Here is a 27,379-nt window from a genome sequence, read left to right as displayed (position 1 = left end):
TTTTTAAATTCACTTTTTAAAATCTTCTTCTATGCCATTACCAGATCCTGGAAATAATTGGGTTCTAGAGTTAATATCATCCCATGAATTTATCTGTCTGGGTTGACCTGTAGGCTCCTGGACTATCTTAGCTCTCAGCGTGTCTATTACCAATTCTGGTGCAAAAGAGAGCCTTTCTTGTGGGGTCTCATAGGGCAAAAGATTGTGACATCTCCCAATCTAGCTCTCCATTGTGGTTTAATTCATAGATGCATCCTTCTACTGTAGCCTTACTTCACTAAAGTCGAACTCTTGGGGACTTTAAATTCAGTGTCTAAAAGTGTTCTGATTCAAGGTCTTTTAGAATTTTTCTTCAAGATTTGGAAGTGAGGAAGGGAAGCAAAAGAGAACATGGTATAAGAGACTGCTATTCTGTGTATGACTCAGGAGTTTCTCAGGCCCTTTCTGATCCACTTGATAACAGCAGACAATGAGATGAATATTTCCAGGCAGAGATGTGGCCATTATAACCCTGCAGTGTTGACCCGTCTTACCTTTACCTGTAGGCAAAGTCAAAGCTGAGGTTCATTGACTATCATGCTTAGAAAGAAGGCAAACAATACCCATAATGTTTTTTCTAATCTCTTGGAATTCTAAGCCACTCTAGCTGTTTTCCCAACTAGAAAAGTTACATTTCTTCTGAAATTGATTTTTTTTAAAGATTCATTTATTTATTTTAGAGAGAGAGCATGAGCAGGAGGAGGGGCAGAGGGAGAGAGGAAGAGAGAATCTCAAGCAGACTCCTGGCTGAGCATAAAGCCCAGTGCGGGGCTGGATCCCATCACTATGAGATCATGACTGGAGCTGAAATCACACATCAGATACTCAACTGACTGAGCTACCCAGGCACCCCTGAAATTGATTTTTTATAATATAATTCATTATCTGTCAGTCAGACCTGTGCATATTTGAAGCCCTAGACTAAGTATAGCAAACACTATAACTTCCCTCCATACATCCAAGGCAAATAGTGGCTTGACAAGGCCTCAGGATGCTTCTCGGCACAATGTGGCTGCTACCACCTATAACCAGTGTTGGCCAATGCATCAAAGGTGTGTTAACCATAGAACCTATTTTTTTAATCTGCTCTAAACAGAAGCCTAATGTAATTTTTGCTTCAGTTGCCTCAACTACTTCTACTGTTAGAGCACATTTAGAATAATCTGGCCTTAATAATTGATGGTGATTTGTGGGGTGCCCAGGTGGCTCAGTCAGTTAATTGTCTGCTTTCAGCTCAGGTCATGATCCTGGAGTCCTGGGATGGAACCCCACATCAGGCTCCCTGCTCAGTAGTGAGTCTGCTTCTCCCTCTCCCTCTGCCACTCCCCACTACTTGTGTATACACGTGCTCTTTCTTTCTCAAATAAATAAAATATTTTTTTAATTGACAGAGATAAAAAAAAAATTGACAGTGACTTGGCTAACAAGTATCCTCCACAAGTAAAGCTATCACTAGTAACCTAAGAAGCTCTCTTAAATGAATGCCAGAAAAAATACATTTAAATAAGAATTTTACAGGTAGGCATGTAGTTAGACTGATTTGTTAGGCATGAAACTATACTGTCTTCTTCAGGGAGTCAACATAAAAAATTAGATGAGTTTTTCCCTCTTCGTATATTCTCAAAACTGCTTTTGATATGTGACCTCCAAAAAAGCATAATTCTTTCACATTTGTGTGTGTGGTCCATTAGTCAGGGCAGTAGGTGGGGAGCAAGCTAGGTTTGTGAAAAGTGTGAGGCCTTCCTCCGTGGTACACATTCAACCTGGAATCTGAGTCTGAATAGTTATAGCCTCTTCCTGAGCCAAGTACCCGGGTTTATTCCCCTTTGAGCCTGCTATTCCGTTTTTGCTGAACTTGGCATTGCATGCTTTCGTTTGTGTTCAGATACTCTTTATGAGATTCAGTAGAGAACATTTTTAAATCCAGAAAGAGTTAAGGCAGCTCTTGCTTACCAGGAATCATTTACAGACTGCCTTACAGTGTCACAGGAGGCAGCCACGCAGGCTTCCTTGTTACAAGTGCCCCCCACCCCTTTATATTGCTTTTGCATACTTTTCAGTTTGATCAGATAAGGAATGTCTGTTTGGGGCTTTGTCATCAGTATGGACGGAGTCACCAAGCTCATGAAAGCTTAATTTTTAAAAGAACTGGATACTGTCTGAACAGTAAAGTTTTTCCCCAAACCTAGAAGACTTCTCTTAGAACCTAACAGTGGTTCCCAATGGGTCCTGGTTTCCAGATGGACTACAACTGTGATATTGAAGTCCAATGTATATTTAGCTTCAAAAAATACCATCTCCATGATCTCTGATTACTCAGAACCTTGGCATTTGACATGTAACCAGTTAGAAGTGACTTTAATGTAAGAGGAGGAATCAAGTTAAATAAAGGATCCCGAGTTAGGTATTTTACACAATGATTTGACATTCGTTTACCTCCGCTAGTTGTTTTTGGAAGTAATCGCATGAATGACACTGTGACCCTCTAATGCTTATATTTTTCCTTTCTTAATGTGTTTCCCTCCTATTCCCCACAGAGAGCAGGACACTATTAGACCTACTGCTGGTGGAATCAACACATACACATAACTGAAGTTTCTACAAACACATTGAGGTTGTCTGTTTACCTCCTGAGAACACCAGGCACACTGAGGTCCAATGAGTAAGCAGTCTTCACAGGTTTCTGCACCTCCCATGGCACAGCCACCTGTGTTTAAACCCAGCAAGACACAAGGGGTTCAGCACACTCTCAGGCATTTCATTTACGAGAAAGAAATACAGTTCTTAAAGTTCTTGAACGAAGCAACATCAGAGATGATTTTAACTTTCAAAGATCAGTCCTTAAAATGTTAGCCACTCACTAAAACGTTCATATTTGACATCTGTCACATTGGGAACATGTGTCTTTTTATCCAAAAGTGATCATTCTTTTTTTTTCTTCTTAAAACATAAAAATATCTCAGCATTCAGAAACTTAAGGTCATTCATTATATTTATTATCCTCATTCACTATCACCCATTTTAAGTTTTAAAAACTAGTAACCAGTAAAAAATGCTCCTCTCTGAAACATATGATTTTTTTTATTTTTAAAATAAGTTCTTCTTTCTCAAGCTTTTTTCTCACGAGTGGAAGACCTTGTCAATAGAACAGCTAGAAAAGTTACCAAGATGGTTGTCACTAAGGTATTAAGGAGCCCTATTGTGCAGTAAAGCTGTTTAATTCTCCTCATTAAGATGCCCAAGCAACCTTTGTATTTATTTACCTGAAGCCTAGAGCATTTGCTGTGGGAACAGCCCTGCCTCTGCCTGTAATTTGTTAAAGTGTTCGGTCAATGGCAAAAGAGCAATCGAACAGATCAAATAAAAAAATGACTTCAGATCTAGTTTCTGAACCAAATGACAGGCTTGTCAAGCATACCATGAAAGCGATATATCGGAGAGCTTAGGTCTTACCTTGTACGTGATCATTCCTTCCTAGAAATAGAAAGAACAGGCAAAGCAGTTCAATCCCCATTCGTTTCAGTTCTCGCTGTGCAGACAGATTAAAAAATGAATTACCTTCAGCGTTATAAGACCAAAGCTGAACATCGTTAAAGTCTTTCTTTCTTGAGGTGTAAAATTTTAAAGACTACTTACACTGCTTTGAAAAGAAACTTGAGATGTAAATTTAAAAGTTTTCATTAAGACTGAAATGAAAACAGGCTACCTGGACAGGTAAAGAAGGAAAGCTGTGTTTAAAAGCAACTTCAACATGATTTACTTCCTTGTTCTCCTTATAAGGAAGGCAGGTGTACAATCACCAAGAAGGTGGGGATATTCATTCAGTAGAAATTTTTGTGTAAGTTCTCTTAGTCTTTCTGCACCCTAGAGAAAGTTAATATCTTTAGTAAAATATTGGTCAGTAAAATGTCAAAAGAGGGATGGAAATATAATCTAAAGTTGTTCCTAAAAGAATTTTAATTTAATAGCAACAGTAAAGGTGATAAATAAAATACAAACATAGAAGTTATATGTAAGGAGAGTTTTAAAAATGAGCCAAAGGAAGATACCTGAGATTTCTGTATTCCATTGTTAGATCCTTTGCAGAAAATTGAAATGAACTCTGAAAAATAAAAATCATTTTATAATTAAAATAGAAGGCAGGCTAAGGAAAGCAAAACACTGTGCTCCCTTGCCTTTCAAACCGGGTGAAAGGTATTTTTCCGCGAGTATAGAATTCTTAATTAAAAAGTGATATTGGAAATAAATATAACATATGAAAATGAAATTAGAGCCAGATTATATAATTTCACAACAACAACGATGGAAACAGACACGGTGGTGCCTAGGGTGCGGCATCCCTCTGGATAAGGACCAAGGGCTCTTCTCCCTGTCCCAGCCTCTAGCTCACTGCCTGGCACACAGCAGGTACTTACTTGTTAAAAGGAAGAGTCACCAATTTAAAATAGATACAATCTATGGCTAAATTCATGAGGTTGATTATATATTTTTCTCAATGTATTCAGGAGAGTGTTTGGGGATTTGTAAAACCTGAAAGCAGGTAAGAATCAAATATTCGCTTTGTTACTCTCTAAACTCTCTGACCTTGGACAGGCTTCTTTGTGGCTGGGCATATGTCCTGGGAGATTATCTTTTAAAGGTGTATTTCTAGACAAGCATGCGAATCCTGTGGAGAGAGGAAAAACTAATTATAGACTGCTCAGGTTCTTCTCAGAAAGCTATGTTCAATTTTGAACTCCATCATACACAAGAACATGAAAGAACATGGAAAGAATCCTGGAGAGAGAAACCAGAATTATTAAAGAGCTGAAAGATATGCCTTTTGGGAGAAAAATACAGTTGTATGAAATCAGTGGATTTAGCTTAAAGACGAAAGATTGAGGCACTAATATATCTGTGCCCCTGATATCATCTCCATATTTGTATCTCATATTAGCTGTTATTCATTCATTCATTCATTCATTCATTCAACCGATTCTTATTGTGCATCTATGCTGTGCCAGGTATTGTTCTAGAAGCAGAGGATATGTCAGCGAACAAAGCCAAATTCTTAACTCATGAAGCATATATTCTAAGCTACTGCTTAAAATCAGGTGGTAATAAAAGTGAAGAAAAATGATAAAGCTAGGTAAAAGGAAAGAGGGATAGAGAGGGTGTGTTATTTTACTTAGGATTGCCAGGGATGAGTTCTCTGCTCAATTGACATCTGAAAGAGCCCTGACTTGGGCAACAAAGTGCAAAAGCCCGGAGCCAGCTTCATGCTCAGCATTTTCAAAGACAGTGAGCAAGGAGGGAGGGGAAGGGTAGCATATGAGGTCAGATTTAGCCGCAGAGGTCAGAGCGTATGTAGTCTTGACCTCGAATTGTATTCTAAATGTGTTTGGAATATCATTGGAAGGTTGACAGCAGAATAATATTATTTAATTTACATTTTAAAAGAAATACTCTGGCTGCCATGGAGGTTAGAATGTATGGGGCAAGATTAGAAGGTGGGAGGCCGATTAGAAATTTATGGCAGTTGTCTAGGACAGATGAGGTGGTTGAGACTAGGATGTTGGTGATGTAGAAGGATAGCAGTGGTCAGATACAGGTTGTAATTTGAAAACAGAATAGGCTTATGGAATATTGGTGTGGATATGGAAGAAAGAAATTTTTGGCTTGAGCAACTGAATATATAATACTCTCTCCTAAGAGGGGTTACCCTGGGGCAAGCTCAGTTTTCATGTGGAGAATGGGACTCAAAAATATGTTATGCTCTAGACTTCTAGAAGAAGTCTAAAGTCTAAAATGGGACGGCTGGGTGGCTCAATGGTTGAGTATCTACCTTCTGCTCAGGTCGTGATCCCGGGATCCCACGTTGGGCTTCCCACGAAGAGCCTGCTACTCCCTCTGCGTATGTCTCTGCTTCTCTCATGAATTAATAAATAAAATCTTAAAAAAAAAAAAAAGATTAAAGACTTCTAGAAGATAACTAAGTGAAGATGTCACATAGGCAATATGATATCCGAGTCTGGAAGTAGGGGCAGTGAGGAAGTGCAAATGTAAATTTGGGATCATCAACATGGATTTAAAGATAAGAGGCTGAATGAGATTCCAAGGAAGGGAGTGTAGATAAGGAGGAGGAGCTCTGACAACCGAGCCCTGGGGTCTGCCAATATCTAGAAGTCAGGACAACGAGGGTCCAGTAGAGGAAGCTGCCGTCTGAAGAACACTCCTGGCTGAAAATGAGCCTCTTTATTGGAGACAGTTCCTTTTTTTTTGAAAGTAGAGTAACTTTTTTTTCTTAATTTTTATTTATTTATCATAGTCACACACACACACAGAGAGAGAGAGAGAGGCAGAGACACAGGAGGAGGGAGAAGCAGGCTCCATGCACCGGGAGCCCGATGTGGGATTCGATCCCGGGTCTCCAGGATCGCACCCTGGGCCAAAGGCAGGCGCCAAACCGCTGCGCCACCCAGGGATCCCTGGAGACAGTTCTTCAAGTAGCTCTCACATTTCTGCACATCTTGCAAGCAGAGATACGACTGCCTTTGTTCTAGATTCTCTTTTCAAGGAGGTTTGTAAAGTGAACAGCCTTTGAAGGCAGAGATATGGTCTGTCTGTAGGGCTAAGAACACATTACTTACAGTTTTGCAAGACAGAGATCATGTCACCTTCCAGAACAGGAGCAGCATCCTTATTGCCCATTATAAGGGATTCAGTTACCCTAAACCCGGGGCTCCTTTCTTCTAACACAGGACGTCACATACGCAGGTGTCACCTCTTCCTCTTTGTGTCACCTTGTGGGAGTAGACCTTGGGGAACTGGTGGAAGAAAATGCTGTCCCTCTGGTGCCTGCTATTGCTGTGAATTACAGAATCCTTTATCTCTGACCTAGGCTCCTCCTGTATCTATCAGCATCCATGAATCTGTGATGAGCTAACTTGTTAGCCTGCAAGGAAAATCTCAAGCCCTTCACAGTTCTTGACAACTTTCTGCTTGAAATTCACTTTTTTCTATAGGCTGAACATGCAATTGTCAAGTGCCATTTTGGAAGATAAGATCTTACACCGCCACAAGACTGCCTAACGTACCTGAAGTACCCTGGACTGACCAGTGTGGCTGTGGTCACCAAGTTGTCTGTGTGTCAGCTGACCTCTCTGGCAAACCACTGTCAGGTGCTTCGGATGAGCTGGGATCAAGGATGGCTGGCTGCACGACTCTGGATGTGACCACTTCCTAGAAACTTCTAAGGTTCTAGCTGCCACTGAAAATCTCTTCTTCCTGGGAACACAGTCAGACTACCTCTCCCAGCCTGTCTTGCAGTTGAAGGAATTCCAAAGACTAGCTCTTGCCAACAGAGTATGAGTGGGAGCTGTATACACCAGGTCAGGACCATCTTCTTGTCCCTCTGCCAACTGGGTGCAGGCATCAGCAGCTAGGTCCTAGAGGAATTCCAGATGCTCAGTTCGCCCCATGTTTAAATTGAGGACCCTGGACCATAGCACGTATAGACCTCCCTCCCAGTTCTTAAAATCATAATTGCCTGCTTTATTTATCCTGTCTCCAATTGCAGCCCCTCGATGTCCATGCCCTCCCCTACTTCCAGGCCTTTTCTCGTGCCCTAAGTGCTGCACGGAGGCCCCTGCCTTCACCTCATTCCTCTCACTGGCTACCTCAGCTCACCGCCAGTTCTCCGAGGAGACCAGTGCCCACAGGAGGATGTCGTGGTCTCTCCAGGCCTCTTCCTGCAGACTTTCTCCAGGACAACCCTTCTCATCCTGCTTTTAATTGCCTAATACTTGCTTCTTTTGCCCATGAGGCTGGGAGCTCCTTTAAGGCACTTGCTTATTCAACCAGTATTTATTGAATTCTTACTACCTATCAGGCAGGGACTGTGTCTTAGTTGTCTTCATAATCCCAGCCAACAGCATAAGCCTGGTGCTTTGCAGGTAGTCAGTTAATATTCATCAAGTAAATGGATGAGTTTTATGTCTTTATTGTCTAGAAGTTCACCTCCTACAAGCAGGCACTCCATAGATATTGAATAAATCGATGAGTGAATCAATGAATGCTTCTGGAAACTACATAATGCAGTTAGAAGAAGGAAAAGGTGTCCCTTGCTTGGGTCATGAGGACAGCTGAGGAAAAGCTTAAAAGGCAGGGTGAAAAAAATACTTAAGAGGAAATATCAAGCAAAACAATGCTACAAGAAAGCGTCCATCCACTCTTTTCACCTTGGCACCACTCCAAAAATTTGTAACAGACTGCAAGGTATAGAGAAAACATTCTTGCTTGCTGAAGATGTGGTGCCTGGTACCTCCTCCTGCAAAGTACCCATCCTCTGTACCCCTGTGAAGGGAGGTACACCAGGTTGGAGGGAACATGATGCGTCAGGAGCGGATTGATCGTCAGGGGAAACTGGCAGCTATGGAGAGGTTCAAGAAGGAAGAGGCCCAAGGCAGAAGAAAGCTATAATGAGCAGATGAGGTGGTGAATCGAGAGTATCATAGTCAAAGTAGCAGAGAAGGGACCCTGAGCCACATGAACAGGGCACCAGAGTCAAGTTGGCAAACTCACTCTGTCAAGAAGAAAGGAGCATGGTCCAGGCTACAGATCCCAAATGCCCTTCCAGATTGAATCTCTCTGAGGCCTGGCTCTTCCTGGGTCTCCCAGAGTCCTGTCTCTTTTAGGGCAATGTGTATCCTTATAACCAGTTCCTATTACTTGTAGGAAGTCAAGGGAGTCTATATTCTTTAAGATCACGAGGTCCTATCATACCACGTACATTTTTTTAAAGGCTGGTCAGACTCACAGATAGAATTATACTGTCCTGATTGCTCACGCCCCCCAGCCTGGGAGCTCTGACTCCCTCCAGGAGTCTGACCTTCCTCAAAGGGTCTGAGTTGGGGGGCCGGTGGACTAATACAGCTCAGGGAAGCCCTCCTGCACTCTGTCCTTCAACGAGCCTTTGCTTCTGAGATTTAGCAACGGGCTGTCTTCAGCAGAGCCCTGGCTTCAGGAAGCCATGTGAACCCATCTGACTCACTGTAATTGGCTTGGATCTCTCCTGACATAGCCACTCACCAACATCAGAGAATGTTAGCTGGCGAGCCCCAGGGCACCTCAAAACACTCCTGAGTATCAGAACTGGCTGGTATCCAATTCAAACCCTGGGGAACTAGTGAAGACTGCTGGTTTGGGGGATGGTCTTGCTGTTACCAGCTTTATTTCAAGTACCAATAACAAGTCTACCTCTAGTTGTCTTTCTTTTCTTTTCTTTTTTTTTCTTTTCCTTGTCTTTCTAAGAAAATGTTTCATAGTGAGTAGCTAAAAGAAGAGAGTGGAAATGGATGCTTTGTCTTAGGCTCTGGCCCTGATGTGGCTGTGTGTGTGCTATACTGCAGGGGAGGTCGTTTGCAGCATCCTGTGGCTGACTTATGGATGTGTAGGATTTGGGAAGTACGGATACCTTTGTATCCACTCCAAATATGACACCTCCATACTTTAAGACTTTCCAAAAAATTCTTTTAAAGAAGATATGGGCCAGTCTCCTGTCATCCAAGTGAATAATGCTCACAATATATTAAGTGCTAGAGAAAGTTTTTGTGGCCTAGGCCCTACATTCTAGTCTGGAGTTCACTTTATCTATTGTGGTAACATATACATAACATAAAATTTATCATTGTAACTGTTTTAAGTGTAAACTGTTGGCATTAAGTATGTCACATTGTTGTGTGACTTTCACCACTGTCCTCCAGAATTTTTATCACCCGAAATTGAAACTTTGTACCCATTCAACAATAACTTCCTGTGTCCCTCTGGCCCCTGCCAACCACCACTCATTCTTTCTATCTCTATGAATTTGACTATTCGAGGTAACTTGCCATAAATAGAATTATACCATAAAGCCTATTATGTATAGCTTACTTCATTTAGCATAATGTTTATGAGGCTCCCCACATGCTTTAGAATTTCATTTTTCTTTCAGAAATAATATTCCATTGTGTGGATAAAGCACATTTTGTTTGCTCAACTGTTCATGGCCATTTGAGTTGTTTGTACCTTTTGGCTATTGTGAATAACGATGCTGTGTGGACATGGATTTGGGTCTGGAGCTCCCTTTTTGAAGTCTTCATGATGCTCGTGATGGGAGGAAGTTGGGTAAAGTGGGAAGAATTTATATTTTGTATGTAGTGAGACCTGGGTTCAAATAGCAGCCCCACTGCATTGTTGAGGATAACATTGATCTCTGAGCACTTCCTAGTCTAAGAGATGGTGATAATATCCACTTTTCAAGATTATGGTGAAGATTAATTATATCATTCTGGGGTGAATCTAGTTGTGAAAGGCCTAAAGATTATATGATTTGGGGTGCCCCCTTTAAGAAAAGGAATGCAGGGGCACTCCTGGGTGGCTCAGTTAGTTAAGGGTCCAACTCTTGATTTTGGCTCAGGTCGTGAGGCTCAGTGCTCAGTGGGGAGTCAGCTTGAGATTCTCTCCCTCCCCCCCTCCCCCTCCCCTCGCTCACATGTATGTGCTCTCTCTCTCTCTCTCTCTCTCAAATAAATAAATACTCTTAGAAAAAAAAGAAACGGGATGCAGAATTGGAAATAAATTAGACATGAAAGTGTCTATTTAGTTAAAATGAGAAGGAAAGAAAAAAAAACAGGACAAACTATGGAAGACTTGGAAATTCTAGTCCCATTCTTCTTGACATCTCCTTAGGCAGTTCACAGGAAATGCTTCCTGATGGTTATCTGGCTTCCCGTCCTCATTTGGAGCTGCCTGCAGCCCTCAGCTACTCCCAGACACCTGCACAGGTGGGACGTGGGCTGAGCCTTCATCCCTTTAGTGGCCAACTCCACCCTGATTTCTCTCAGGGTTCATGTTTACTGTAGTTACTGTTACATTGAGCTCTTCCCATTTGCCAGGCACAGTTAAACATTTGGCATTATTTTATTGCCTTATTTCATTCTCCTAATACTCCTTTGAGTAGGAACTGTTTTATTTCCATTTACCAGGTGAGGAGACTGAGGCATGAGAAGCTCTGTACACTGCCCAGTGTCACAGAGCTAGCTGCTCAGGCAGCAGAGCCTTGGAGACGGAATGCTCCCTCCAACCTGAGCTTAGCATCCCCAGGCAAGCTGCCTCCCGATAGATAAAAGATGTTCATAGAATCATCAAGCAGCTGTCAGCAAGCAGTGAAATTCTCCAAGGAGCTTTAGACATGTCTGCCTCTCAATCTCTAGACTCTGTGTTCCAGCTCTAGCTCTGTATCCAGCTGTCTCCCTTTCGGTTTATTTTGTTGTTCATCTTGTGGATGATTCACTGCCAAAAATGAGACAGAAATGTGGTCCTGGATCACACAATCCTTTTTTATTCTTTCTCTGATTGAAGTCTGGTACAAATCACTTAAAAAACAAATGAAACAAAGCGTGTTGCCTGCCCCTTTGGGGGAAGGTGACACCGCTTGTAGGAGCCAAGCCTGGCATTGAGTCCAGGAGAGGGCGGTCACAGGCATGTCCTGTAGCCAGGAAATGATTCAGGATTAACTCAGGACTATATTTGGTCCTCCAGATACAGTCGCTCTCCACCCAACCTTGCAGTTAAAGGAAGGTAGTTCTTATGGGCCAAGTCTGATGTACATCTTGTCTGTTAGACCTGCCTGAGAGACTCATTCACTTCAGATTTGGGAAATTATTTTGAAGTCTAAAAGAACTGAGCTCCTTCTGCATTTTAGTTTGTAGAAAAATCCCAAAGATAAGATTTTTCATAAAATATTGGTGAATATGAGTTTATCCTAACTGGACCCAAGAGCTCTCTTTGTGGCCCTATTTTCCTATCTATGAAGGAAATGGTACGTCACGGCAAGAAGTCCATGTGAGCACACAGACTGCAAAGTGATTTGCTCATTCACAGCTTGCAAAACTGCTAAGCATTTGTTTTTCTTTTCTTTTTAAAAGATAATTCAAATGGTCTGACCAGAGGTTAGGATTCCATGGTTTTAAGGAACTATTTTTTTCTGATGAGCACCATGTCTTATTTCTGGGGCTGCAATGGGCAGTGGCATTACTGGTAAAAATTGACTCTGATTCATTCATTCATTCATTCATTCATTCACTTACTCATTCAGCAAATATCTATTTAGATCCTACTGTGTTCCAAGCACTGTTCTGGAAATACAGCATTGATTAAAACTGACAAAGTCTCTCCCTTATGGAGCTTACATTCCTGGGAGAGATGGACAATAAACCCACAAAGATGTCAAGCAGTGATACACGCTAAGAAAAATGAAGAATGGTAAGAGGTCAGAAAATGACTGAGGTGGGCCGGCCAGAGAAGTCTCTGATAAGATGGCACGAGGCAACACCCTGGGGAAGTAAACGAAGGAGACACATGGCTCTCCGAGGAAGATCAAGTATAAGATCCTGGGCAGCAGTACTTGGGAACAGACACGGTGGCTGGTGAGATTGGGTTGGACAAAGTTTGTGAGCACGAGGAGATAATAGGGGACAGACCAGAGGGGCAAAGGGCAGTGGGGAGCTTGTCAGGTGAGCCTTGTAGGCCATGGGCGGGACTCTGGATTTGTATTCTAAGAAAGGAGGGAAGTTTTTATGGGGTTTTGTGGGACATGACATAGCTTATGTTTTGAGAGGTTCACTGTAAGCAGACAAGGATGGAAGCAGGGAGACCTATCAGAGGCTACTTCAGTAGTTGAGGCCAGAGATGATGAAAGTGCAGACAAGGAATGTAGGGAGAAGTGATTAGATTCTGGACATACTTTCACGATACACAGGATTTACAAATGGGATTCATGTAGGGAAGGAGAGAAATCAAGGGCTGAAGGAAGACATCAAGAATAATGGAGGTCTCTACTTGCTAACCCCACCATCATCAATAGGTTTCTCCACATGTCATAGAGATATCAGATAATGTCTGTCCCCAGTAAGAGTCACAGTCAGTTCTAGTTGGCTCTAATAACCTGTGGAGTCATGTGGAATCATAACTGTGCAGAAGGTGTTCTTTGGTAGAACAGGAAGGATCAGAACTATGCAAGCAAGTGTTCCATGGTGAGACTGTCTACACACTTGTATTGTAAACGTTCCTTCAGCTGGTGAAAATCCAATTAGCTGGCATCTCTGTTCTTGAATTCCCCACGACCTGGCATTTGAGGAGCAAAAGAAAGCCTGGAAAATCCCCACGGTCCCACAGTCCTCTCTAGCTGCACAGGTAAACAATTGGGGTGAGTTTCAATAGGAAAAGAATCTACCCTGAGTTTTTAAAAATACATTCCTTGTGAGGCCACTGTAAGAAGGGCATATCTTAATTTTTAAAACTTCTTGCAAAGTGAGAGCATTTCAGACTTCTTTTGACCTTGAAGATGTAATTTATGCAGCTGCAACAGTAGAGAAGATTTTTATTTTCTAAAAAGCTGGGAGAAATGGTCACCAAGGATTATGTTTAAGGATCTCCTTGAGGAGATCCATGGAGGATTTACTTTCACCTCCCATTTTATGGATTTTTCTGATTGTTGCTGATACCTACTCACTGAATCCTACCAGTAAGTTTATGCAAAGTCAAATAGGAAGAGGGATTGAGCATCATCAAATGCTCTAACCATTGACAAGACTAACCAATAAATCACTCTAGCAAGGTATTCAAAATGTCATTAACCTGGTAATGTCTCAAGAATTGGAAAAGGAAGGGCCCCTGAGTGGCTCAGTTGGTTAAGCAGCTGCCTTTGGTACAATTCCAGGGTTTTGAAATAGAGCCCCACATTGGACTTCATCTCAACTGAGAGTCTGCTTCTCCCTCTTCCTCCCCCCAACTTCTGCTCTCTCTCAGATAAATAAAATAAAATAATCTTTTAAAAGAGGAAATGGAAAAGGAGAAAGAAGAAAATCCTTTAGTAGTAATATTGGGACATCATCAAGATAAAAAGCTTTTGCACAGCAAAGGAAACAGTCAACAAAACCAAAAGGCAACCCACAAAATGGGAGAAGATATCAGATAAAGGGCTAGTGTCCAAAATCTATAAAGAACTCAAATTCAACACCCAGAGAGCAAATAATCCAATCAAGAAGCGGGAAGAAGACATGAATGGACATTTCTCCAAAGAAGAAATACAAATGGCCAACAGACACATGGAAAAATGCTCAATATCACTGGTCATCAGGGAAATACAAATCAGAACCACAATGAGATACCACCTCACCCCAGTCAGAATGGCTAAAATTAACAAGTTAGAAAATAACAGGTGTTGGTGAGGATGCAGAGAAAGGGGAACCCTCTTACACTATTGGTGGGAATGCAAGCTGGTGCAGCCACTCTGGAAAACAGTGTGGAGGTTCCTCAAAAAGTTGAAAATAGAGCTACCCTGTGACCCAGCAATTGCACCACTGGGTATTTACCACAAAGATGCAAATGTAGTGACACGAGGGAGCACCTGCACTCCAATGTTTATAGCAGCAATGTCCACACTAGCCAAACTATGGAAAGAGCCCAGATGTCCATTGACAGATGAATAGATAAAGAAGATGTGATAGATAGATAGATAGATAGATATAAATATATAATGTATATTGTATACATATACATATATAATATATACATATATACATATAATATACACAAATATACATATATAATATATGTATATATGTATATTTATACAATATACATTATATATTGTATACATTGTATATATGTATATATATTATATATACAAATATATAATGTATAATGTATAAATAAATATATAAATATACATATATAAATATATAGGACTACTACTCAGCCATCAAAAAAGAAATGAAATCTTCCATTTGCAACGACGTGGATGGAACTAAAGGATATTATGCTAAGGGAAATAAGTCAGTCAGAGAAAGACAACTATCATGATCTCACTCATATACGGAATTTAAGAAACAAAACAGAGGATCATAGGGGAAGAGAGCAAAATATGAAACAAGACGAAATCAGAGAGGGAGACGAACCATAAGAGACTCTTAATCATAGGAAACAAACTAGGGCTGCTGGAGTTGTGGGGGGGATGGGGTAACTGAGTGATGGACATTAAGGAGGGCACGTGTCATAATAAGCACTGGGTGTTACACAAGACTGATGAATCACTGACCTCTACCTCTGAAACCAATAATACATTATATGTTAATTAATTGAATTTAAATAAAAAATTTTTTAAAGGCTTTTTTTTTTTAAATTCATGAGAGACACAGGCAGAGGGAGAAGCAGGCTCCATGCAGGGAGCCTGATGCGGGACTCGATTCTGGGACTCCAGGATCACGCCCTGGGCCAAAGACAGGCTCTAACCGCTGAGCCACCCAAGGATCCCCCTAAAAGCTTTAAAAGCAAATTTAGCTGGCATGTGAATTAAAGACGGTATGTTGGATTTTTACACAGCAGAAGCAATGAATCTATATATTGCTGGGCATGATGACTTTCGGACAAAATGTGTCTCCAGTGAGCTGTCAGGCTGAGGGACTTTGAAGAAGAGTGAAAACCTACGCCTCTCCTGCAACCTGTTGTCTCAAAATTACTCTGCGTGAAGCTGTGCTGGCAGATAGTCCCTTCCCTGGTCAGACAGCCGAGGAGAGTATACCAGGGTCTTTACTGATGTCTAGGGTAGCAGAGGGCTCAACAGCAGTTTCAAACATTTTTTCAAGTAGTGAATAATTTTCTTCTCATCAAGGAGTTCAAAGTTTTAAAGTACCAACCAAAACACATATAATGAAAGTTTTTTGATAGAAGAAAATTTGTGTTAGTTGCAAATATTTTGAGAGAGTTTTTGGTTTTTGGCAAATATTTCTATACATTGATAAAATTATGATATCTTGAGCATTAATAGAGTAACGCCCCAAAGCATGGAAAAGGCCATTGTTGGCCCTGGTCTCAGTCCAGACCTTGGTGGATTACTGGATATTTGTTGCACAGAGTAAATTAATTTTGAAATGGCTTAGGGTCTAAACTTTAGGCAGTCAAGGATTAGGAAGACAGGATTTAAATGTTACCCAATAGAATGATTTATTTTTTTGTGCGTCACTGCAGGAAGAGCACTGAATAAAGTATGGACTTCAGATCATAATAATGTATCAATATTATCTTCCAAAATCTGTTCTGAAGAGAGCTGTTAATGCTTGCCTTGATGGTGAAATGTTCCTATGATTTAGTTAATACGAGGATCAAATCTCCCGTATCAGAAATCACAATGCTCATTACCCTATTAAACACTTTAAGGTGCCCCACAGCGAAGAAAATTGCTTACCTTTGTTTAACAATTTAAAAACCAATTAAACAAAAAAATGATTTGCTTAGGGAAAGTTTTTTTCTTCATGTACTTATTAGCATTCCTAGATCCATTTCCACTAATAGTTTCAGAAGTGCTAGAAGAAAGAATGGCGATATTCAAAGTTTTTTGAAATTTTACCTAGGCTGCTGTCAGGGAGACCCAGAATCAAACTTAAAAATTGTAGCCAGATTTCCAGAGAAAATCCAGGTGTGAATTTGCTTCCTGCTGCATTTTGAATGCATCATCTAATTCAAAGACCTTTCAAGATGGGTTTTCCTGGAGAAAATTCTCTTTCTCAGGGGAGTCCAAAGAGCAAGTCCATTTAGATGATAGTTCAGGTAAAGAACATGGGGTTAGTGACAACTCATAAATCTCTAAACTCAGACCCAGACCTTGGCCTTGGTAATTTAAAGTATTCTTTGTACCGAACGACCTAGTCTGGTTTCCCTTGTGAAACACTGCACGTTACTTCTCTATGACACAGAGGACCCCCGGTATGGCTTGTGTCCACCCTTTGCGGATTTCTTGTTCGTACAGCATTCCATCCTCAAGCTCTCGTCTCCGTACCCATCAGCCTGTCTTGTGTGAAGGTCTAGAAGAGTAGTTCCCTTTAAGACAACAGCATTTTCTTCTTTGGGTAGGAAGCATTGCTTCAGGTGAGAAAGTATGCAACATTTTGTTCCAAACTTGCTGTCCTTCCAACTATCTCAGACCCTTAGGATATGGGGCTTCAGGTGAGGTGGGAATGATCTGCTTGAATCTGGTTGTCCTTACTTGACACCATTATTCTCCTAGGAAACCTCACTTCTTACAGTGGTCAGTTTTATGTCATTCTTTAGCAATAAAAACGTTGTTCTTGGGCAGCCCCGGTAGCCCAGCGGTTTAGCGCCACCTTCAGCCTGGGGTGTGATCCCTGGAGCCTGCTTCTCCCTCTGCCTGTGTCTCTGCCTCTCCCTCTTTCTCTCTCTGTGTCTGTCATGAATAAATAAAATAAAATAAAAAATTTTTAAAAATGTTCTTTCATTAGGATGAGAATCTACACAAACATATAAGAAATGAATAATTTGTCTACCCTGTGGGGTGTCAACATAGCAAAGGAAGAGTCCCTATAACTCGGTCTGCTTGATTTTCCAAGAAAAGGGTAAAATGTGATATAGTGCTTTTAAAACATGGAAGCCAGTAACAGATTTTTTTAACACATGAAGACACGTTTCAAAGCTATATTTGCAGGTATTTTTTTTTTCTTGTTCTCAGATAAACAAGCTGGATTGTTCATTTGAACTGCATGCAGGTAGTAGCATGGTTCTCAGAAATCAGTTTCACAATCTAAAAACCAAGAAATACTGAGGTATAAGAGAATGTTTAGTGACTTTATTGGCTTCACCCAGCTTTGGAGTGAGACAAAACTAGACAAGTTTCCTCTATGATATAGCACCATATTAGTTTTGAAAAAAAATATTTAGCCTGTTACATGGAACACAGAAAACATAATTACCATGGTCTTGATACTAATTTTAAAACAATAATAGCAAACAATGGCCCTTACAATGTGCCAGGCACTGTTCTAAATCTTGTTTCACACTCTGAGGTAAGGTACTGATGTTCTCCCATTTTAAAAAACTAATTTAATTTAATTTGATATTTTAGAACAGTTTAGATTGATTAGTTCAGAGGGTTCCCATATGCCTCACACCCAGGCATTCTCTGTCAGTAACATCTTAAATTATTATGGATGCATTTGTTACAATAATAAACCCATATTAATACATTATTATAATCTGAAGTCCATATTTTATTCAGATTTACTGAAGTTTTACTTAATGTCCTCTTTCTGTTCAAGAACCACATACAGGAAACCACATCAAACCTGTTGTTATATCTCCTTAGGCTCTTGAGTTCTCCCCATTATATGAAAGAAAAAAAAAAATGTGGCACAGTGAGAGGTAAAATACCTTGCCTGTGGTCTCATAGTTACTAAGTGGAAAAGTTGGCCTCAAACCCGGGCAGTCTGATTCCAGTCATGGGATTAACCCTTGCACTGAATTATTGTTACCCTAATAGGATTATTTCAACTTGAATTACTTAGTTATGTGTCTGGTCAGGCAGCAGAGGGGTAGGCATACCTGACCCAGGTCCTAGCTAGTTAGTGACTGGCCACAGTTGCATGGACAGTTTTCAACAGGAGAGCAATAGTCCCCGATTCTCAGAGCCTTGAGTAGATCCTAGAGGAAACCAGGTAGCTGGAAACAATAGGAATTTATTTCCTCACAGATTTCACAGGGAACCAGAAATCTGATATCAAGGTGTTGGTAGGGTTGACTTCTGGAGGCTTTGAGGGAGAATCCGTTCCACGATTCTCTCCTAGCTTGTGGTAGCTGACAGCACTCCTTGGCCTTCCTTGAGTTAGTGACTCACCGCTCCCACACCTCCTCTGCACTCAGCTTTCTCCTCTGTGTTCTCCTCTGTCTGTATCATCCCCTCTTCTTGTAAGGACACTTGTCATTGATTTAGGGCCCACCAGAATTTGTCCAGGATGATCTCATCCCAAGATCCTTAACTTCTCTGCAAAAGCTCTTTTCCAAATAAGATCACATTCACAGACTCTAAGTAGACCCATCTTCTGGTGCAGCCACCATTTAATGCACTACAGGGGCTGGGAAGGCACGCAGGGTTGTGAGCATTACAAAATTACATATGATACCTGACACATGGTAGGCATACTTTAAAAGTAATAGCCATTTTTATTATTCTTTTGTATAACATGAGGCCCCGACATGCAAGTGTTAAATTGGGTAAAAGTCTCAATTGAAATAAATGCATTCATCTGTGTCTGGTTTACAACCATTACTGACCCTAACAATTGCTTGACATCATGGTTGTCTTAGTTTCTAACACTTGGTCCTGCCAGGAACTTCAAAAGACTGTGTGAGTTCAGCTTTCTTTCTTTCAAGGGGGGAGGGCGGAGGGGGCAGCCTCAATCAACACTTTTAGCTAATGACTCTTGTCAGAAACACAAAAAGACTTTAGGCTTACAAATAATTTCCTCATCAAGAGAATTATGAGCCAGAATCTTGATGAATAAATTTCCTGTCCATTGCCTGTGCTGATAGACATACAGCAGAAAAAAAACAGCTGGGCAGCCTCAGCTGTTTCTCTGCCCTTTGGTTACCCTCTGTGGTCACTGGATGTGGCCGCCCCATTCTGATCTGGATCTTTATCTCAGGGATGGAGTTAAGGCTCACTGCCGAGTTTTCAACACCCATCCCACTTCACCCCCTCTGCTCTGCATTTCTGTTCCACCCACTCCCCACACTGTCTCCTGCGGTCACTTCCTGGCGGCCACAACCCTCTGAGCTGGCTTCAGGAAAATTCCTTCTGCATTTGTCAGAAAGCCGTAGAGTCTCAGAACATTAGGACAGAAAGGACCTTTAGTGAGTCAAGTCCAAACTCCCTCTATCGTCTCTCCAACCCTGTCTTCATACAATCGACCAATACGCACCAAACATCTGCTCTGGGTGACATGATGCTAGGTGCTAGTTACAGTGGTGGGCAAGCTCCGTGGACACCTTCCCAGCATGACAGTGGGGTCACCTTCATACTGCATGAATACGGATCCGTATAATCTCTGATAGTTTATGTTTTACTTAGAAATAATCCTTCAATATACGTGTTCTTAACTGAGGTCTCCCTGCTAACAGAAGTTAAGGGGGGAGGATCTGCGACCTTAAAATGGAAAAAAAAATTTGCACTATTCCCAGATTAAAATTAAACATTTCCTTCCATTATAAATGTAGACAGCAAACCACTGTCATATTAGCAGTACCCGTTAACTCTCAGCAAGAGAAATCACACATATTTTTCATATCACTTTATAGTGGTAGCAGATATGCAAAATGATGTCAAAATGATTATTGTGTCAAAATCATAGTAGCCCTTAGACCTGCTTCTGGGCCTTGGCATGTAAGGTTTTAAAAAAGAGGTGCATGTGTTACTATACCATAAATTTGTTTTTTGGTATTTTAATAACCATGTTTCAATATAATTGGCTTTCTTTCTAATTATATATATTTTAGCTTAGGAATTTAAAAATATTTTTTCTGCAAAGGGATCCTTGGGCTTCATTAAACTGCCAAAGGGGTCCCTGCCATACAGAAAAAGTTCAGAACCCCTAAGTGACGAAAGGCACTAGCTGTGCAGGTTGAAGACTGTTTTTCTAGGCCTTCCAAAATCCACTGAAATTTTCTTCAACCTCTTATCCCTGAAATGAGATTGAAACATCAGATATATAGATGTAGACCACATAATTGTTCCTGGGTCATCCAACTAAAAGTGCAAGTTGGCCCTGTGGAAGGTGAAATGAGCATGATTTGGGGTTTCCAAACTAAGGTCTAGTGTTTGGGAGTTATGTTTTGACTACCATTGATGTTCTTTAGGCCAGTACTTCCAGAGCTCTCTGAATCCCAAAGTTAAGAAAGACTCTGATTTTGGAGGAAGGTCAGAAAGGAGTCCCAACAATGATTCTAGAGTTAAAAATAAAAAGTTCTTAAAGAAAGTTTTATGTAAATGATTAAAGTACTGAGTTATGCATAGGTCATAAATCCAACTTTTATTCAATCCATAGTTTTTTTTACATACTCATTGTAGGCTTGATATCAGTAAACTACCTGTAGTGATTCACAGTTGAATTTCCATATACCAGTTGATGAATTAACATTTTATTTTATTTTATTTTATTTTATTTTATTTTATTTTATTTTATTTTATTTATTTGAGAGAGAGAGAGAGAGCACACGCACACAAGTATGGGGAGGGGCAAAGGAAGAGAGAGAGAATCTCAAACAAATTCTCTACTGAGTTCAGAGCCCGGCATAGGGCTTGATCTAATGACCCTGAGATTGTGACCTAAGCCAAAACCAGAGTTGGTCACTTAATGGAGAAAGCCACTCTGGCATGCCATGATTAATTAACATTTTAAATTAAAGCTGTTGTACATTGCTCCTTCCATGTGGCCCATATTTCCATTTGGGGAGTAGAGCCATCTTCGTTTATTGAAGTTCAGGCAAATTGAGTATTTTATTAAATAAATTTGGTTCATTTTGCTTTTTTCAAATAATTGTATAGGAAGAAAAACTGTTGGTGATTATGTAAAGAAGAAATATAAGCTTGGAAGCCATTAGGTTGGAAACAGCACACATTTAGCCTCACCTGGGTGCTCACTGAACTCTGAATTTACTTATGAAAGAAAAGAGCAAAATGAAAACAACAACAACACACTAGAAGCATAGCACTGAAGACCATGTAAAGTGAAGATGGAATTGGGGGTATAAAGCTTCCTAACTCTCTGGGAACAGGCTCTCCCTCCCCCCCATCTCAAGAAAGTATTGGATTAGCTTTTGTGCCCTCAACTTCCTTTCTTTCTTTCTTTCTTTCTTCTTTCTTTCTTTCTTTCTTTCTTTCTTTCTTTCTTTCTTTCTTTCTTTCTTTCTTTCTACTTTCTTTCAAGATTTTACTTGTTTATTTGAGAGAGATAGCACTAGAGAGAGAGTGCAAGCACAAGTTGGGGGCAGAGAGACAGAGGGAGAAGCAGGCTCCTCACTGAGCAGGGAGCTCAATCCATGCACGTTTTCATGGAAACAAGACTATCTGCTTTTGGACAAGCAACTTAAAAAATCTATACTTTACTTATCCAGTTCCCTCCCACACTCCCCTGACAAACAACAGCAATAATTTCATGTCAATGATATGATTTCAACCACCCCCTAAAACCTGCCCACCCCCATGCCAGGCTTCTCAGTTGAAAAGTAGATGATTAAAGAGCTCTTTCATCTACTCTAAGTGGTCTTTAACTGCTCTTTCCTCTCCCAGCCCTTTTTCCATCACTCACATATTGCACACTGGCTAAAACACTACTTTTAGAAGTCAACCATCTTTGGTGATACCCCATAACTATAGGATAAAAGCCCCAAACCTTGACCCAGTGTTCAAAGCCTTCCATAACTTTGCCCCAATCTATTGTTATAATTTATACTACGTGACTTTCCTATGAAAACTACTGTTTCTGAAAAACAAGTTTTCCCCAATTTCTCAAAAATCCATTTTTACCAGTTTCTGCTGACATCCTTATCCTTGTTGGAAATACCCACACCCACCCACCGTGTCTGCTTTGATTATGCATATTCTGTGCATCCTTAATTGCCAAACTCCAGTCCAATCTCTTTCCTGATACCTTGGCCACCATGTCTGTCCTCCACAAATTTTATAGTCCTGAATATATTACTCATTTAGGATGTATTAGGAACTATGTTGAAGTGGAGACATTTATCTTTTAAGTTAATTGTATTTTAATCTCCTTTAAATGAGAACTAGCACAATTTCAAACATACAGTAGGCATTCAATAAACCCTGGTTTTGTCATTTACTGGTTTTTTGGGCCCACAACTTGACTTACCTACCTCTTAGTCTTCTCATTTGTAAAATAAGAATAATTGCTACTATGCAAGGTTGTTGTTAATATATATCAAGGGTCTTGCAAAATGGATAATATAATGAGGCATCCCCACCCTAAAATAGATTATCATCTAATTGGAGAAATAGATTAAATTAAAAGAGACAAATCGATGTAGGCAAAGAATAGTAACAAGGGGTTGGTTGGGAGACTTAGTCCCCGTCCCCATTCACCCTCTCATCAAATTAGTGACTTTTCCTTTCATTCTTTTCCTGAGTCTCAATTTCCTCGTGCCTAAATTCAGGGGAGGTGGTGTGTGTGGAGTAGAAAATCCCCAATATCTTTTCCCACAGCAATTTACAGTGATTCCAGACACAGAAAATAAAAACAGAGCATAGAGCTGTAATTCTGAATTTTGAACAGTATAAGGAGTGGAGAGGATTTATTCAAGGCCATTGTTTTCGAAGATGAAATTTGAGACAACTCTTAAGGAAATTGGAGGACGTAAACTTATTGGAAAAGAGAGTGGCGCACGGACAAGAAGCATGAGCCAGATTAATACCACAAGCAAAATTTTGGAGTAGTTGTGTAGAAAAGCATCAGACTCTGATCTGGCTGGATCTGTTCCTGGACTTGGATACAGTTGGACATTAAAGGGAAGACCCTTTGCTGCATGCCTTGAACACTAGACTGCAGAATTCAGCTTTGAATTCCTTGGCAATAGGAATCTGCTGCAAGTTCTGAGCAGGGAACAACAAGAGGATAATAGCATTTAGGAAATAACATAATGGCAGCATAATATTACCAGATATAATATTGAGACACTGGAAGCAGGGAGATGCAAAAGGGACCACTTCTATTGGGGCCAGATTTATATTGAGACTCATCATCCCCTGAGATTTAGCAATCTAGGTGTGAGGTGATAGGATCCTTGGCTAAGAGGGGATAATAGATTATTTTGTTGATCAAAATATTCATTTTGTACATTCATGACCGCTGATGTGAAGCTTGGCCCCATGACTTGCAGTGGCCCCAATTTAATGAATATCAAATCTCTTCCTACTGAACTGTGAGGAAGCCATGTGGCCTTTGGCCAATGAAATATGAGTGGAAGTGATACATGGTACTTCCAAGCAGAAGCTTTAAGAGTTACTGTGAGGTCACTATGTTTTCTTTTCCCTCTGCCGTGAAACTAAAAACTAGTAGTATTCCTCAAAGGAGCTGCTTCATAAGCCTAGAGCCTGGAGTGAAAAGGGAGTAGAGTGGAGCCGCTATTCACCCAGAGCCAACATTTAACATATGTAAGAAATAAACGCTGTCAATGGAACCCACGGAGATTTTGGAGTTATTTGTTACTGCAGCTTATTTTAGCCTTAGCTGACTGATACAGCTGATAACTGTGAGAGAAGATTCTATTGTAGAGAACAAAGAGGGAAAAGGGAGTCGCTAACGTAATGAAGAAGAGGAGAGCAGTACTTCATGAGCTCAGGGCATTAGGACGTTACCTCAGCCGTGATGAGGAACTTATTAAACGTTTAAAGGTAGGTGAGAAGCACAGGGATATTAATCCTGTTCTTGACATTCTGAATTAGAGCTGACATTAGGACATCCAAAGGGAGACTCCTTAAGTATCAGGCCTGGCCAGACTTTCTTCTCACTCCTCATTTTTCTAACTTGACCCTAGTATGGGGAGGGTGGTGCTAGATCCAATAGAAGGTTGCATTTCTGGGGCTCCCAAACCAGATCATTGAGTGTGCTAATGTTAGTCATAGGAACTTAGTTTTTACTCCACAGGCAATGGGATCCTATTGAGTTGAAGGCAGTTAGTAGAAATGACCAATGGGCTTAGAGTAGTGATTTAGGTGTTCTGGAGGTGGGAGAAAAGGATTGGTGAACCTGGGCTAGAGGTGAAGAGGATCTGATGTAGTGCAGATAGGGATGAAAAGGGATGGACATTTTAGAGTCAAATTCACATGACTAATTTATAGACTTCCTACGATTTGAGATCACACTTGTGATCTGTAATCAGCGATCTTCCAAAAAGGAATCCAGAAATTAATCTCTGGTCTCACAATCAGCCGACCACAGATAGACCCTGCCTTGTCTTCCATCTAAATGCCAAACCCATTTATCGATCATAATGACGATGATGATGATGATGATGATGATGGTAATGTTATGTAGCACATGTGTGTGCCTGGCACTGTGCTAAGCATTTTATATGATTTTTTTTTCATTTAATCCTAACTATGAATGAGCCATTTGTTAATTTAATTTCTCAGAGCTCCAGACCCAGCCATCTCTACCCAGCTCTGTGGTGCTGAAGCTGGGGGTCCACAAACCCCATCTCGGCTTTGGCAGCTACTTGACGTCAGGCTCTGCCAGCAGGCCAATAGTGGGAAGCCGTGAGGTTGGGGGCGGGATGAGGACCTGCTGCTTCTTGTCTGCTTCCTCCACACCCTGGCAGTGGCGCTCATTCCAGTAGCATAGTCGAATCCAGTTTGCTCTTTCTGCAGTGTGCAGAACCAGCCTCATCACGCCCGCCCACAGACCCCCAGTGCCAGCCCAGCAGGGCCCCTGCTCAGGCGGCTGAGTCTCAGCCCTGTGGGAGCCTTCCTTGTCTGAGTTTTAATGATTCCCGTTCTTCCTTTTTTCTCCCAGTCGAAGGGTGGTAGCTACTTCCCACATTTTCTACCTCAGGGATACCTTCGATGTATCTTTCCACCCTTTCTGTTGCCTAGTTGACAGCCTGTACCCAGTCGATAATTCTTGCTTTCGTTCCTTCTGTTGAGATAACTGGTGTCATTTCTGTCCCCTGCTGGGGCCCTGACTGGTACAGAGAAGCAAACACTGTCCCTTCCCTTTTGTGAATAACGTAAGTGTTAAGAGGGATTAGGTAACTTGCCCAAAGTGGAGCTGACAGTGATTGGAGTCACGCTCAGAGCCGGAGCCCTTTCTGACTCCCTGGTCCTGGCAGCTCTCACGTCTGCTTTGGTTTGGGTCTCCTTACCTTGCTCCCTTCCATGGCCTTCTCCCCTTCACGTCTCAGGGTAGGTCCTCACTTGGCAGACTGCACTTCCCACCCCACCCCCTCCCCTGGGCACGGAGTGGAAGGCCCAGGGAGTAGGTGATGCAGCCTGGCCTCGGGCCAGAGATGGCCCAACCGACTGCTGGAGCCTGTATCTGTCATCATGAGCTCAGGGCTTGGCAGCCTGAGAACCACTTTGCAAGCCTTAGCTGATGGCTTTCTCTACTCAGTTTCTCCTGGCAGCGTCAGGCAGGGAGACTGGCGCACCAGGGGGTGGGTAGCCCGGTGGCCTGGAGAAGGAGGAAGCCTGGTGGGAGCCAGCAGGCAGTGGATCTGCTGGGAACTCCCGGTGTTTGGTCTGTTTACTTGGGAAGGAAGTAGACTTCAAGTCCTGGTCATCCATGAATAGTGTGGTTTTGTTTAGTGCCGTAGCTGGAATGCTCTTCTTCAAGCAAAGTAGACAGAACCATGCAAACAGTCTGGCCTCTTGACCACCGCCTTCCAGCCCCGAAGCGTCCTCAGGGAGCAGTGGTGCTCTGTGCGGTGGAGGAATGGGAGGAGGGGGAGCTCAGGCCCGCTGCTGCCTGCCCACTTCCAGGAAGCGTGACCTAAACACTCCAGCTGGCCCTTCGGCAAGGACTGGAACAGAAGGAAACGCCGGGGCCTACCCCGCCTGCCCCTCTGCCCCACGGGCCTTCCTTCCATGCCGCCTGGCTTTGGGCCAGATGACCAGGCTGACCCGGGGGGCGGGGGGGGGGGTCTGGGAGCCAGGCGGGACCCTCCTGCCACTCACGGTGGCCTCCTTGCTCGGATCTTGTGGCTTAAGAGAGAGAGGCGGGGGGATGGTCTGCAGGCACCCGGGACCGTGGGAGGGCCGGACCGCTCGTGCGCTCCTGAGGGTGAGGAGCCTCGTGAGTCCAACCAGCCGGGGTTTAGCGACCCCCGCGATGTGCCGGCCGCGGCAGGACGGTGTTAACCGGGTGGGCACGACCCACATCACTGACGCTGTGGGTTGGCCTGCTCGCGGCGGCAGTGTTCTGGGAGGTGGCGGGTGTGTCAGGAGGGCGGCCTCCACACGGCACCCTTGGTCCCTGGACGCCCCTGCCTCCTGCACGGGCCGCCGCTGCGATGTCCGTCTGCACGTCTGGGGTCTACGCTGTGCTGGAAACACACGCACCAGCGCCTTCTCTCTCCTGCGGAGGGAAGTGCCGGGGGCTGAACAAGGCCAGGAGGGTGGCGGCCGCGGGTCCTCCGAACCCTGGCACCGGGCACAAGGCCAGCGCAGGTGAAGCTGCTCCAGAAATTTCGGGGGCAGGCGGGGCCCAGGGTCAAGGGGCCGGGACGAGGCCCTGGCTGTGCCCGGCGCCCGGAGTCCTCGCGCTCCCGGGGCCGCGGCTGCAGCCTGGGCAGGAGCCTCGGGGGCGCTCGGACCGCGAGCCCGGGGGGGCCGGGGTGGGGGGGCGGGCTGGGGCCGGGGATGCTGCTGTCACCCACCGCGTCCCCACGGGGCTGAAGAAACTGGTGGGCTGCTCCGCCCCGCGTGGTCCCTGACGGGGTGACGCCGCCCCTCCTGGCG

At 42.6% G+C, this 27,379-nt stretch overlaps 1 protein-coding gene across 6 annotated transcripts in view; it reads right to left on the bottom strand.

The window, feature by feature from the left end:
• Positions 1-27,379, bottom strand: part of ITGB6 (integrin subunit beta 6) — a 134,904-nt gene that overhangs the window by 77,336 nt on the left and 30,189 nt on the right. For 2 of the 6 annotated variants that reach the window (XM_077883412.1, XM_077883410.1), the window contains exons 2-6: positions 4,624-4,705; positions 4,089-4,141; positions 3,676-3,903; positions 3,493-3,568; positions 2,667-2,746 (exon numbers count right to left, since the gene is read on the bottom strand). In XM_077883412.1, coding sequence (XP_077739538.1) covers positions 2,667-2,746; positions 3,493-3,568; positions 3,676-3,720 — 201 coding nt within the window. In that variant the 5' untranslated portion in view covers positions 3,721-3,903; positions 4,089-4,141; positions 4,624-4,705. The remainder of the gene's footprint in view (positions 1-2,666; positions 2,747-3,492; positions 3,569-3,675; positions 3,904-4,088; positions 4,142-4,623; positions 4,706-27,379) is intronic. The other 4 variants (XM_077883414.1, XM_077883413.1, XM_077883411.1 and 1 more) reach the window with 4 other exon arrangements.

Source organism: Canis aureus, chromosome 34 (genome assembly GCF_053574225.1).
Source record: "Canis aureus isolate CA01 chromosome 34, VMU_Caureus_v.1.0, whole genome shotgun sequence".
Classification (NCBI taxonomy): domain Eukaryota; kingdom Metazoa; phylum Chordata; class Mammalia; order Carnivora; family Canidae; genus Canis; species Canis aureus.
The sequence above is the reverse complement of the archived record's forward strand: the minus strand, read 5'-3'. Positions and strand labels throughout refer to the sequence as shown.